Source organism: Crotalus tigris, unplaced genomic scaffold (genome assembly GCF_016545835.1).
Source record: "Crotalus tigris isolate CLP2741 ecotype Arizona unplaced genomic scaffold, ASM1654583v1 scf7180000020033.632256, whole genome shotgun sequence".
NCBI classification, from domain to species: Eukaryota; Metazoa; Chordata; class Lepidosauria; order Squamata; family Viperidae; genus Crotalus; species Crotalus tigris.
The window spans coordinates 610,105-623,531 of record NW_024097828.1 but is presented as its reverse complement, the minus strand read 5'-3'; the positions used below and the strand labels follow the sequence as shown (position 1 = coordinate 623,531).

Here is a 13,427-nt window from a genome sequence, read left to right as displayed (position 1 = left end):
TGGGAGATTTCAAAACTCTGAAAATAATAACATCAACTCCAAAGTTGAAGAGTTTTTATTGGATCTAGTAAGTAACTGATCAACTGTAATCAATATCGATGTCTAGATTTATAAATACTCCATTTGTAGTCATTTTTCAGATTTTTACTTCTAGGCATATGCCTAGAAAATATATAAAGGCAACACTTTTTTTCTGTCCATAATTAACTGGGATGAGCATAACACTAACACATAATACATCTAAAATTAAAAATATCCACTTTGAAATGAAAACTCTGGTTGGAAGCTATGTTGAGCTTGCAAATAAACTGGAGTTGCAAAGCTTGTAATTAAATTCATACAGACCCTTTTCCAACTGATTAGTCAGATATTTTTCTTTGTGTGAATATTAAAAACAAAAACAAGCTAATTTGCTATCTAAGTGACATTAAAGGAAAAGAGGCCCCAAATTGAGCTCCAGGAAATAATAAAGCTCTCTTATGTCCTGCATACATTTTCTAAGCTGCTGGTTTGACTTCAATAGTAAACTGTTGTATTTGAACAACTAATCTCTTAGGATCAATCTTGCTGAACTAAGTCATCTCTGTTCTAGTTTATGAGAATATCTGGTGTTTAGCTAGTCAGATAACATTAACTCATACTACTCTTCTTACAGTCCAAAATCAATGTAAAGGTGCAAACAGCTGATGACCACATTTCAATAATGGGGGAGACACTGGACAACTGGTGTCAACCGGGTTGTAATCTTCTAGGGTAGGTTAAATGAAGACCAGAAGATTTTAGGATTTAAGTGGCTATGATATGCATTGGTCACAACCATTAGTTCCCATCTGGCTATATAAATGGTGCATCTCTATAATATATATTATAGAGTCAGAGAAACATCCATATATATAGGCATTTCAGGCTCTATTTACATACGAAGCTTGTCTCATTCATAGGACTCATTAATCATAGTTCTCTTACCTACTTGTACAAGATTTTCAATAATTTTTCTTCCAAATTTTTGTTTCTAGTTATGGAATTTAAATCTATGTGGAATCCATGCTCAATGCAACTGGACCCATAAAATAGACAGTTCCGCCCAAACACAGAAATATTTGGATCCCAACCTGTGCTGGACACTTAAACATCACCATTACCATCATCTCCAAGGTTTCAGATTGTAGTCTGTTGTGTGATCCTATGGTATGTATGACAGACACATTTGGAAATGACTACTGTCTTGGAATCAATGAAAACTAACGTTAATAGTTAACATTAAAAGGAAAACAGAATTCTACTGCATAGGAACTGTTAATTATATTATTCACACATATTAGAATAAATCTCTAACTCTTCCACATCAGAGAGACTGGAATTCACAATCCCCTAAAAAAAAAAAAAACTAAACATGTCACAGTCCGATTCATAGTAGCATTTTGCTTAATGGAACAGAATGTACAACAGAGCTACTTCCAAAGCACCCATCACATACTATATCACTTGGACTCAAATCACCCCTTTTCCCAGTTTTGAATATTATCAAAACCCTCCCCCCCTTCAAAACCCATACAAGAGTCTTGACAGAGTTTTAATGGCAACAATCCTTTAGCATTACCGCCAGGATATGCCCAAAACTACCATAATGGCTTGTTTCCTGAATTGAATGAGAAATTACAATCCCATTCAATTTGTAAAGAATAAAAAAAAATATTAAGAACTGTGTCCTCGAACCTTGAAGTGGAGCTGAGAGGAGATTCTTGTGGTTTTTAGTATGCTCTGGGAGGAAAAATATATTGCCTGAAATCCAGCTAGGAAACTGGACAAATCCTTTGAGAATCCTGCCTTGTGATGCAGGAAGTAATTGGATTGGGAAGAAATAGGCTAGCATATTTTGACTTGACAACCAATTGTCCTAGGACTGCACAGTAAAATACATATAGTGGAGGAGCATAGAATTGTTGTCCTGTGGTGCACAATATTGAATTTCTGGGATGTCCTGGAGATAAAATAGCCTTAGGATTCTGCTGTGAATGACCTCCTACAACTTAGAAGGGCAGGGCTATCATTCCTAATCGTTTTTCTCAGTAGTTCCTAATACATTCCATTCATTTTCATTTATAGGAGCTACCGAATTATTCTAGCATGTTCACTCCTTCCTGGCTTTTCCTTGTTTAAAGATAAAAGGATAAATTTAAATAAACTCTGTGTGTATTCCTAAAGAGAAGGGTGTGCAGTTTATGCCTTCGGAAAGGAAAGGGAGGGGGCATTTTTCACCAGCATCTCTTCGCTGCAATGTCTCCATTCCTCCAGAAGGTTTGACGTTCATTCGTTAAATTGAGAAAAATGGGTGCCAAAAACTCATGCCTGATAAGAAAAGTTTGCAGAGGTGGAGAAAGAGTGCCAGCCTAAAGAAAGCAGCCTTTGTTCTCCTGCTTGTCAAGGCAGGCGGTGCTCGGCTCCGCTGTTACTCTCAGATCAGACTTCGCTGTCGGGCGGCAGGCGCAGGAGTTGCTTGGAAGCTCAGCAACCACTTCGCCGGCCACATGGCAAGCTCGAGGCTTTCTGCTGATTTCAGCTCGCCCCGCCCCGCCCTTTCCTGGGACCCAGCACCAGCCTGCGGGCTTCTGACTAACCCTACTGGGCCTGGATAACTGCAGCATCGCGCGTCATCCGCCCCCGAATGGCGGGGCTCCGGCCGTCAGGCCCTGCCCTCCTTCACTCTGATTGGCAGAAGTTGGGAAAGCCCGCCCCGCTTTCCTGGAAAGTTCTTGGAAATCTATCAAAGGTATTTCCTTGAACTGAGAGAGCGGCCAGAGGCAGCGCTGCATTAAAATGAAAACACGCAAGTTTTCAAATCATTCGGCGCAGATCTCTTAATATGCTTCTCTTTCCACTCGTGTTTTGATGCAGGATTATTTCTGACCTTAGGAGACCGCAAACCTGAAACGAAGGTACCTGGAATGGCCCCTTCTATTTATACTTTTCTTTCTTTTTTTGTGCCTGTCGGAACAGTGATGTGAATACAATACAATTCCAGGAATTCACCACTTCCTGGAATAGATTAAAAGGACGCAAACAAAAGATTACTGAGTAGTGGTTTCCCCCCTTCGGCTCCCCGCGATCCTCATTTCTTCAAGAGCCGGCGTCGAGGCACAACGGCTGCCCGGTCCGCTCTCTTCTTCTCCCCGAACTTTTTACACGGGGAGAGGTTATTTATTCAGGCAGGTATTTATTATCATTTTTTATTCTAGTTTTTATTCGAGCCGACTTTCCAGGCCACCGAGAAGGAGGAGATTGTTTCTAAAGTAAACGTAATTTTTAATATTTGTTTTTTTATTGCCATATTTTAAAACTCAGCCGGAGTTCACTGGAAAAGAGCTGCAATCCCACGCATTTTTTTCGCGTAACTTGATGCGGGAAAGATTTCTCTGGGACTACCTGCAGCTTATTTCGTATAGGCGATTCTTCAGTGCATTTCAGAAACCTTGTTGGGACACTTCTGGATTTCTGCTAACTTGCGGACGGACTGTGGCAGGTTTTCTGTTTGGGAACAAAGAAGAAGCGCGGCTTTGCCCCATTTCTCTGAGGACTTGATGCTTTTTCCTGGGTCCTGGAGTGACATGATCCTCTGCGTTCAAGGGTAAGTTTCTTTACAAACAACGACTTTTTTAAAAACACAGGTGGGGTCCTCTAAAAGCTTGCTCTGAAGCCAGTCCAGCTTTCAGTGACAGTTTACTCCAGCTCCCTAGAATTTTACTGATACAACCACAAGAAAAGGATAGCAAATGGATTCTCCTGCCCTGGGGTTTTTTGTTTTTTTTTTTGTTTTTTTTGTGTGTGTATGTATAAAATTATGGGCTTCCACTCAAAATCCGTGACCTCGACAAAGGTGATTTCTAACCTATCAAAAGTCTTCACATTTTCTGTACTTTTTCATTTAAAGCAAAGCACAGTAGTGATTAATTATGTACTCCACCACATTTAGAGGTCTCTGAAAGTGAGCATTTGTTATATAGTTATAAAGAAATATATCTTCTAAAGTGAAATGTCTTAAATCCAACTAAAATGAAAAAAGGTGGAGCAGCCATCAAGAAACGGAGAAATCCAGATCTGATCTGGGTCAGAGCACTTTGCTTTGAATAGCTGAGAATACCTGAATTGAAGTGCCAACAAAATATGTTGAGGACAATTAACCAGTGGAACAGCCGGCCTTCCTTCAGAAGTTGTAGGTAGGTGCTCCATCCATGGGGGGGGGAGGGTGAGAAAAGACAGGACAGCCACATGAAATGGTACAAGGTCTCCAGCTTGAGCAGGGGGTTGGACTAGAAAACCTCCAAGATCCTTTCCAGGTCTATTCTGATTATGTTATTAGTTGTGATAGACTAAACCTACACAGATTATGACAGTGGGTAATAGGTGTATGTGCATATGTTGAGACAGGTTAAACATACGATGCTAAGCAAAGGCATTACATGTTTGTTTCAGGGTGACTATTCAGAAGTCAAGGCCATTGAACCGACTTGTAAATGAGATGAGCCTGTACAGAAATGCTGCCCTTAGGGGAATACACATTGGACAATTGGGTTGTTTTTTTTTGCCTTCAGTTTAATCTTCTTCAAGTTCTTCTCTTACTATTATACATGTTTCTAATAACAAATCTTGTGTATTTATATGTTTACCCAACCTAACATTTATTGTTTCTTGGGTCATATATAATGTAAAATGATTACATTGTTTCTTTCAATCTTATGTGGGCAGGCCAACAAACTACTAAGCATGTCCTATAGGCATTAAGATGTTGGCCATTTAAAGCTGTTCTAAATAAGGTATTAGTATTTTTCATTTCTTAAAAGTTACAAAAATTGGAGTTTTCCTTTGGGCGTTTGTTTTATTACTATATTAGACATATTACAATCACATTTGTTTTTTATGTTTAGAATCCATGTTATGCTTTTTATACTATATCTGTTTCTGAATTAATGCTGGATTAAAGTTATAGATTTATACACACTATCCTGGAAACACTGTGCTGAATTACATCAGGCTTACTTAGGCATGTACTGTAAAGTTGCATTTTAATTGTAGTAGTAGTTAGGTTAGTAGAAGGAGATATCTGATTTCTGTATGACCCTCTCTTGCTTCACCATTTAATTGCTTCTTGAGCTAACTTATCACTTTGGATACATTTTACTCACTAGAACAGAGTTTCTCAACTTTGGCCATTTAAGATGTGTAGATTTCAATTCCCAGAATTCCCTAACCAACATGGCTGAATATGGAATTCTGGGAATTGAAGTCCAAACATCTTAAAAGTTTTCAAGATTGAGAAACACTGTTCTAGAGTGACATATAGTACAGAAGCCCAATATCTTATCACAATGAAAATGAGAATGGCCTAGTAACCTCCAGTAAACTTCCTGACTGCACAGGGATTTGAACTTGAAGATTTTTAAGGCTAACTTTGCCAACAGCAGCAGACTCCTTTTTTCACCCTGATGTACACACTTTTCTGGTTCTGTCAATCTTCAACTTGACAGTTCTATTTGTTATTCAGTAGTTTGTCCTGAAGCTGTTTTGGCTGCTGTGGAGTCTTTCCCTGGAAGGTTCTTTTACTCTGGGTGCATAATTCAGTATTGATAGCCACTGTGTCATATAGTTGCATTCACTCTATGATGTTTCCTAACCTACAACTCTGGCAGTCTCTTTCATATTCTCAGTGGATGCTTCTGCTAATTCTCACATGTACATTTTCCCTCTCACAACTTTGTTATGTCCTGCCATTTAATGAAGAACAAATCTGCTGTTTCCCCTTTCCTACTCCTTTCCCCCACCAAGGGGAAAAAAAACCCCTATAAACTGTGGAGCTATTGAACCCCAAGGGATTTATTGCTTGCAGCATATATATCAAGACCCTAAAAACAAAGAAAACAAACAAAAAGCATCTCCTTTAAGCCTCTCACCCCAAAAATAATTAAAATGTGTAACTAGTTTGGTTTTAGGAGTAATTCAGCTTTTAACTCCCTCATTTGACAGTTACATGAGCAAACAAGAGGCTTTTAGCTCTCACAAGTTACACAGAAGGGTTCTTGCTCAAAGAATCCCAGCCAAGTATTTATTCACTTAAGAAAATAAGATGGTTTACAGTGGCATGTGCCCTCTTCTCCTCTTGGCAAGGAAGCCCTAAGATTGCCAGTGCCAACCACACTACTTGCCTCATTAATTGTGAGAGTGAGACAGTATAATTACTTCATTTTCCATTTGTTCATGATTATGAACATTCATTTACAGGGCGGCAATAGTGATGGAAAGAACAGGGACTTTAAATGGTCTACATGTTGAGGCCATGTTGTGGAGGGGGAGCAAATGGCACTGGAAAACCACTGATAAGAGCAGATTCAGGATTCTTCTGCTCCTGAAGTTTTAGATGTTAAGAAAATGGAGGAAGATTTCATTGACAGATGTGTCTTTGTCACTTGTATAGCTTTAGATATTTATATAAAGTACCAGCAATAAATGGAGACTATAATGAGCAAAAAAAGTCAAGAAGTCTGAAATAGACTCAAGTGTTGTAGAGGATTAATTAAGAGGAAAAGGTTAAATGTTATCTCAGTTACAAAAGGGGTAAGTTTTAAAGGCTCAGGTAAAAACATGATTGCTGCAAAAGAACAGCACCAACATAATGTCAAAGATCCCAAATTCCCAAAGATCCTAGGAATAGCAGCAGTGATCTTCATGAGTTATCCTTAGTAGACTATTTGAACATTAATTAATCTTAATTAATTAATTCTTTCTGAAATTAATTCTTTCTGAAGAAATAGTCTGGAAACCTTTTATCCCTACTGTATATTTGCAAAACAAACAAACAAAACCCCTAAAAGCCATCCTCCCAATGTTATGTCTTGTTTTCTCACCCGTTACCACACCCACTTTAGAGAAATAGATAAATAGATAGATAGATAGATAGATAAAAACCTACTTGTTGAAGTCAATGTAGATACTTTCCCTAAAATCAGCAGCAGACTCAGCAGAAGTTATTTTATTTAACCCAATTAGGATGCTGAATAAAGATACCATTCCTTACATGGAAAGGAATCTATATCAGGTTTGTGGAGAAAAGTTGAATTTCAATGTAGCATTTAAATTATTCCAGATTTTATCTAGAGGTTGATTTTTAATCATATTTGTCATTGCATCTCCTTTCTCACTAGACACCAGGAAGTATTTTATAGAAGTGATTTTTGAGTACTCATATACATTTCCATTTTAGGGAGATGCAGAATGCTTATTGGTCAGGAAGTGGTAAAATTTAATTTCTTAATAAGAGAGTTTTCAGTTCCTAATGGATGGTTTTACTTTATGTCTGCTTTTACTTGACTAATAGTTGAACTTGAGTATTAAACTGAAATAATTGCAAAGAAAGAAAAGGCTGAATACAGGGAAGGAAAAGAAAAATAGGAAATTAGCCCTGCTTTCACTGGTAACACATTCATATTGCACACAACCAGTACTGGGGTATTGTTTTAACTATTCAAAAGAGAAACTATATAAGCAAAGCAGAAAGGTATAGTACTGTTACTTGTGGGCCTGTTATGTGTGTAGGGTTGAATGATAAGTAAACTGGGGGAGGGGGTGAATGATCAATTTTCTATTAATGAAATATTTACAGCCTTGTGAGCAGTTGGAAATAATTGTTAATGCATTTATCGGATAGGAGAGAAAGCACCTATCTGTGCTTTTCAAAAGATTTTCAACTGTGTGAAAATCTTTTGAAACTCATAGTTTCCAAGAATATCCTGTTACAACTTAGACAAAGTTACAGATTGGCACAGTGTAAATAAAATGCTTCTTTAATATACCAAAGCAGTTTCACACAATTTGGAATGCTTAAGTGGCTCCTTAAAAGTCACCACCTGGCAATGTGTTTCTCTGAAATCAGATTGTCAAGCATTCAGCCGCAAAGAGAGTCAAATGCTACTGTCTAATATTTGCTCCCTGGCAACTCTATAAGGTTGGATGTCACTACTGAGGATTGACAGTGGTCACCTGGATTGGAGGATAGAGGAGATCAGCTCATCATGTACTTGGAGCCACCACAGGACTATCAGCGTACAAGGGAGACCTATATAAATGGCCATTTCAGATCATCCCATGAGAGAGACTTTCAACATTCACATTTCATCTGCTGTACATTTACACTCTATTAAATAGTCACATTTATTTTAATATTAAAATGAATGTTTTAATTTTTGGAAGGAATCTTTCCAAATACCAGCATGTCTATCATAATGTTATATTTCCTTACCAAATTAAATTTGGGGGATTATCTTAAAGTTGCAAAGAAGCTAGTGACATCATTAAAGGTCCAATGGAAAGTTACATTGAGCTAAGTGGGACATCCTTTGGAGGAAATATGCATAACCCTGCACAGAGGGAGACCAGAATAATATAAAATATAGGATGACAGTTTAGAATAGAGATTTTTTTTTACTTCATGGCTGGCTCACACATGTTCCTACATTTGTTTTTGTGAAAAATAAATTTACCAATTTTCTGATTCAGGTAAGATGGTCTTTTAAAGATTGGTAACTGTAAAATATAGGAAACAAAGAGTTTTTTTTTAAAAAAAAAATCCCTGGAAAGGTGGAATGTTTTCCAAGAATCTATGTTATGTTTTTTCTTTATCTGTTTGTGATACCTGCAAAGCATCAAGATGAATTTTTTATCTTCTTTGCTTTGGTGACTGCCATTAATACAATTGTCTTATTTGTGGAAATGAACTGTACAGACCCAGGTATGTGTTCTCAAAAGTAGTGATGTTGTGTTCAGTGATGCATTCATTTCAGCCAGAAAAGGAATAATCCAAAATGCTCTTCTTTTCAGATCCTATCCTTTGGTATCAGAGGAGAAACTCCGGAGACTGCCAGTTGAAGGCCTTGCAGTGAATATGTCAGAAGAGATGATGCAGCCTCTATCAGTCACATCCTTCCAAGAACAGTCCGCCCCTCCCTTGGTAATGCCCAGGCTTGAAAGCAACTCACCTCAAACACGAGACCCAGAGGAGGATCTGCTATGCATTGCCAGAACATTTTCATTTCTGCGAGAATCTGGTAAGGATCCAATCGGTACTTTCAATACTTGGAATAAGAACCTATTGTATGTTGTTAAAGTGCCCAGTTCCTCTATATCTCCTTTAGGGCATCCTGGATTTGAAAGAGCAGAATTCCAAAAAGGCAAAATGACTCCCCAATATGGTTAGCGGCAATTGTATGGGGCTGCAATTCCATAGCTCTTTTTCCACAAACAAGCCCCACTCAATTCAGGGACACTTCCATAGCTTCTTGAATATATCACCCCAAAGCTGACTTCATAAATGCCTTTTCAAAAATCTGTGATAACTTCCCATTATATATATATAATAATTTTTATTTTTCGGTCACAGACCAAAATACAAGTGCAACAAAAGAAAACACAAGAAAAATATAATCACAAACAATTAACACGAGACGCCTTGGCTAAGGGGAATTACAATGTTCTCCTCTAATATTTACAGCTCTTAAAAGAAATTTAGAAACCTGAGAAGTAATATAGGAGGAGCCATCCCCTAGACAATATAAAACCAAATTACTAACATTAGAACCAGAGGGATCAATTCCAAGGAGAGGCAATAGTTTAATTCTGGCTGTATTATACATAAGGCAGTATAATAAGACATGCTCCACAGTTTCAACTTCAGCCCTATCACAGGGGCATAATCGCTCACTAAACGGGAGCCTCTTGAATCGCCCGTCGAGTAGTGCTGAGGGCAAAACATTGAAATGGGCTAGGGAAAAGACTCTTCTATACTTGGGGATGGTTAGAGTATAGAAATAAGAGGCCATCCTCAATCCATAATTATTAGAATGGCTAAAGATCAAAGGGGAGCAGGTTTTGTTGGCTCTGGCTCTTAAGTATTGCAAATCTATGTCCACAAGCCATTGGACTACCCTGAACTGGGCATCCTTGAGACCATAATCTCCCAGAGCATCCCCCGTAAAACCTAGCAAGTGGAGTTTCTTTGTCAGCTCCCTCTCTCAACGAGAAGTATGAGAGTCAGCAAACACCAGGGAGAGGTAGTTACCAGGGGCTGCTGAAAAGAGCACCCGAAACCACCATTTGAAGGTGTTAATCCACACCATGCATTTGACTGAACGAATGCCCAATTCCGGGTACATCGAAGCAAATCCAACACAGGGAGGAAGACTCAAAAGTTTCCTAAGAAAAACAGCCTGGGTACTTTCAATACAATCCTTGAAGCCTCGTATCCATATGGGAATTCCCTAAAGAGTTTGGGCCAGGGTTTTGGCTTGATATATACGCAGAGCAGAAGGAATAAACTGGCCTCCTTGGGTAAAAAAAAATCTTATAATCTGTTGATGGCTACAGGAGGCCGAATTCAGCACCTGGGTTCGATGATTAGTCCAAGCACAAGTATTCTGAAATTGAATACCTAAATACTTAAAATGGAAAACCTGCCTAAGAACATTACCATTGATAGCCCAGTTGTATAATTTCCGGGCTCTAGAGAATACCAATACTTTGGGTACTTCCCATTATGATACTGGCTAAATAGTACTACTTCGGGTGGGAGTGCACAGTAAATGCCACTATTTGTTCACAAATATATGTATATGCATATATGTCAATAAAATAGAAAATGAACCAATAAATGTTTCTTTCCCTGTTTTTTTAAAATGAATAGTTTGTCCTTCTTATCCATGTCTTTTCTGGGATTCTCTTCCAGGCTGGTATTGGGGTTCCATTACAGCCAATGAAGCCAAGCAGCAGCTCCAGAAGATGCCGGAGGGGACTTTTCTGGTACGGGACAGTGCTCATCCCAGCTATCTGTTCACACTATCCGTAAAGACCAACAGAGGTCCTACCAATGTACGCATTGAATACGCCGATAGCAAGTTCCAGTTAGATTCCAATTGCCTCTCCAAACCTCGGGTTTTGGCCTTCCCGGATGTGGTTAGCCTCATCCAGCATTATGTTCTTTCTTGTACTGTAGAGAGCAAGAGCGATGCTCCCTACCCGCCTCCCATGCCTTTGCCTCCCCCACAAAAGGAGATGATAGCATCGGCAGTACATCTGAAGCTCATCCGGCCGCTCGGCCGCAAGGACATTGCCCCCAGCCTGCAGCACCTCTGCCGACTACAGATCAATCGAAGCACTGGAAAGACAGACCAATTGCCTCTACCAAAGAGAATGAAGGACTATTTGAAGCAGTACCCTTTTCAACTTTAAAGGCAGCCAGTCTGACTGGGACAAGTAACCAAAATAACGTGGGAAAACATCCCATTCTGGCAACAGATGGACTTTGACTCATTGATGAGGTTATGTTCTTAAGTGGGCACAGTATATTAAATTGCCAAAGGAAGAGACTGTTTTTCCCATCATCCTCTCCCTTATTTTTCTCAGTTACCTAATTTCATTCTTATGCCATGGAGGAGGCAGTATGCACAAGGTACACAAATCCAAGGCTAAAAGCTCAAGGCGATTCTCTTTTTTTTTCTGCAGAAAGGAAGGACTCTTGGCATGTGCAGACTACTTGAATTGGGCAGTCACAACTGGTGCAAGGAATGTTCAGGCCTCAGACTGTATTATTTATTCCCATGGTACTCTCTCTTTTTTTGCTATTTCTGAGTACATATAGATTGAATATCCTTTTACTTTTGCAAGCAAGTTTTTTAAAGATGGGCTCAAACTATAACTATGTGAGACAGTCTTGCAGTAGTTCATTATGGACTTGAATGAAGTCTTCTGGCCATTGGCTACTCTATAATCTGTCTTGATATCTTCATACTCAAATATAAGATAAATATATTGGAAGTGTATACAAGTTTGATTCCAGTTACAGTCAACATCCAGTCTTCAGGGTTCCCATTAAGTTGATAAAGGAAAAAACTTGCTTATTCAAGTTTATTGAGCTTGGATTAGTAAGTCCACTTTTCTTTCCCCTTTTGAAGAGGCTATTCCTAATTTGAATCAATTAAATCCAAATGATGTTTTGTTAAAATTACACAGTGAAGATGCCTATATATCTGTCCTATGAAGCATAGCATTGTCCTTGGAGAAATGGTCACATCCTGAACTTTGTATAAAGTTCATTTCTGTAGCATTTTGTTTATATCTTTTGGGAGGGAAAATTCAGGAAACAGGCAATTTTTCTCCTATTACCATATTGGTGTCAACTTGTTAGCTGAAATATTAACTCACATTATTGCTGTATTAGCACAAAGGAGCTTCAGGGAGAACACAATATCGATAAGATTATTTACCACCATTTTTCTGAGTACTTGCCCACTTTCATTCTGATGCTTGTCCATGGGCAGAGAAGATAGCAGGAATTAAGTGTCACTCCAGCTTCCATCTTTTCCAATTGCTCTGATGCACCTTATATTTGTTAGGTAGGAGGCTAAGACACTACATTGTTGGTTGTATAAGGGTAAGAAAGAATTATTGGCATTAATTCTGCCTTCCATTCCTTCCTCTGTCTTACAATAACAGTAGCTGAGGATGGAAAATTTGTGTTGTCAAAAGACTGTCCTTCATTATATGTCAAATCCTCAGGAGAGTTATACATATTTTCATGGTTTTATAGTTCAACAGTGAATACCTCTGCTACCTGTGTGAGCTCCAGGAAGGGATAAAATTATAGGGCAGTTTTTTCTAACCTGGCACTCTTCAGATGGGGGACTACAACATCCTGAATTATAATTGGCCCTGCTGGTGGAGAATTCCCAGCATATCTGAAACTGTCCTAGATACAACTTGAAACAAAAGGAGCAGTATACTCCTTCAACAATCCAACGTGGCTTGGTATATTTAGTCAGCGTCCATTTCTTCTCATGTTTTTTTTTCCAGAATTTGTTGTACATCTGGTTTTATTTTAGATACTTTAATAACTGACCGAATGTGTGTGTGTGTGATGTTTGGTTTGTTGATCACAATGCTCTCCATTTCTGGAACAAGGGCAAATGAATGGGAGACTATCTATTAAAAACAGAAAATACAATAAATGATATTTTTAAATACTAAAAATGTTTAAAGCATTCTTTTCTTCCAATTGCATGCACGGTTAATTTTTAGCCATTACTTGAAGTATAGAAGTGAGTACATCAAATGCATATATGCTAATCTTGCAATTTTAAATATTGCCATTGATGTTTTAAATAGTGTTAAATATTAGAATAAAATTGCCACCATATTGCAGCATTAGGATTGTCCCTCATCTCAGCCTTACAATCACAGTGTTTGGGGTGCTTTTTCCTGTTACCTGAGAAAAAAAATTGAAAGCTGCTGCAGTGATCCCCAAAGGGGAGAATTAGATCAGTGATCCCTCTGCACACATGGACTGCCTGCTGTTTCTGTGCATGAAGTAGATAAACCAGATATGAAAAATG

At 38.5% G+C, this 13,427-nt stretch overlaps 1 protein-coding gene across 1 annotated transcript; it reads left to right on the top strand.

Annotated features, from left to right (window-relative positions):
* The first annotated feature begins 2,789 nt into the window (after nt 1–2,789).
* On the top strand, nt 2,790–13,065 carry CISH (cytokine inducible SH2 containing protein). The gene is made up of 3 exons (XM_039365325.1): nt 2,790–3,625; nt 8,866–9,092; nt 10,766–13,065. Exons 1-3 carry the CDS (start codon nt 3,579–3,581, stop codon nt 11,266–11,268), a joined length of 777 nt encoding a protein of 258 aa, XP_039221259.1. The 5' UTR covers nt 2,790–3,578; the 3' UTR covers nt 11,269–13,065.
* Nucleotides 13,066–13,427: the final 362 nt, after the last annotated feature.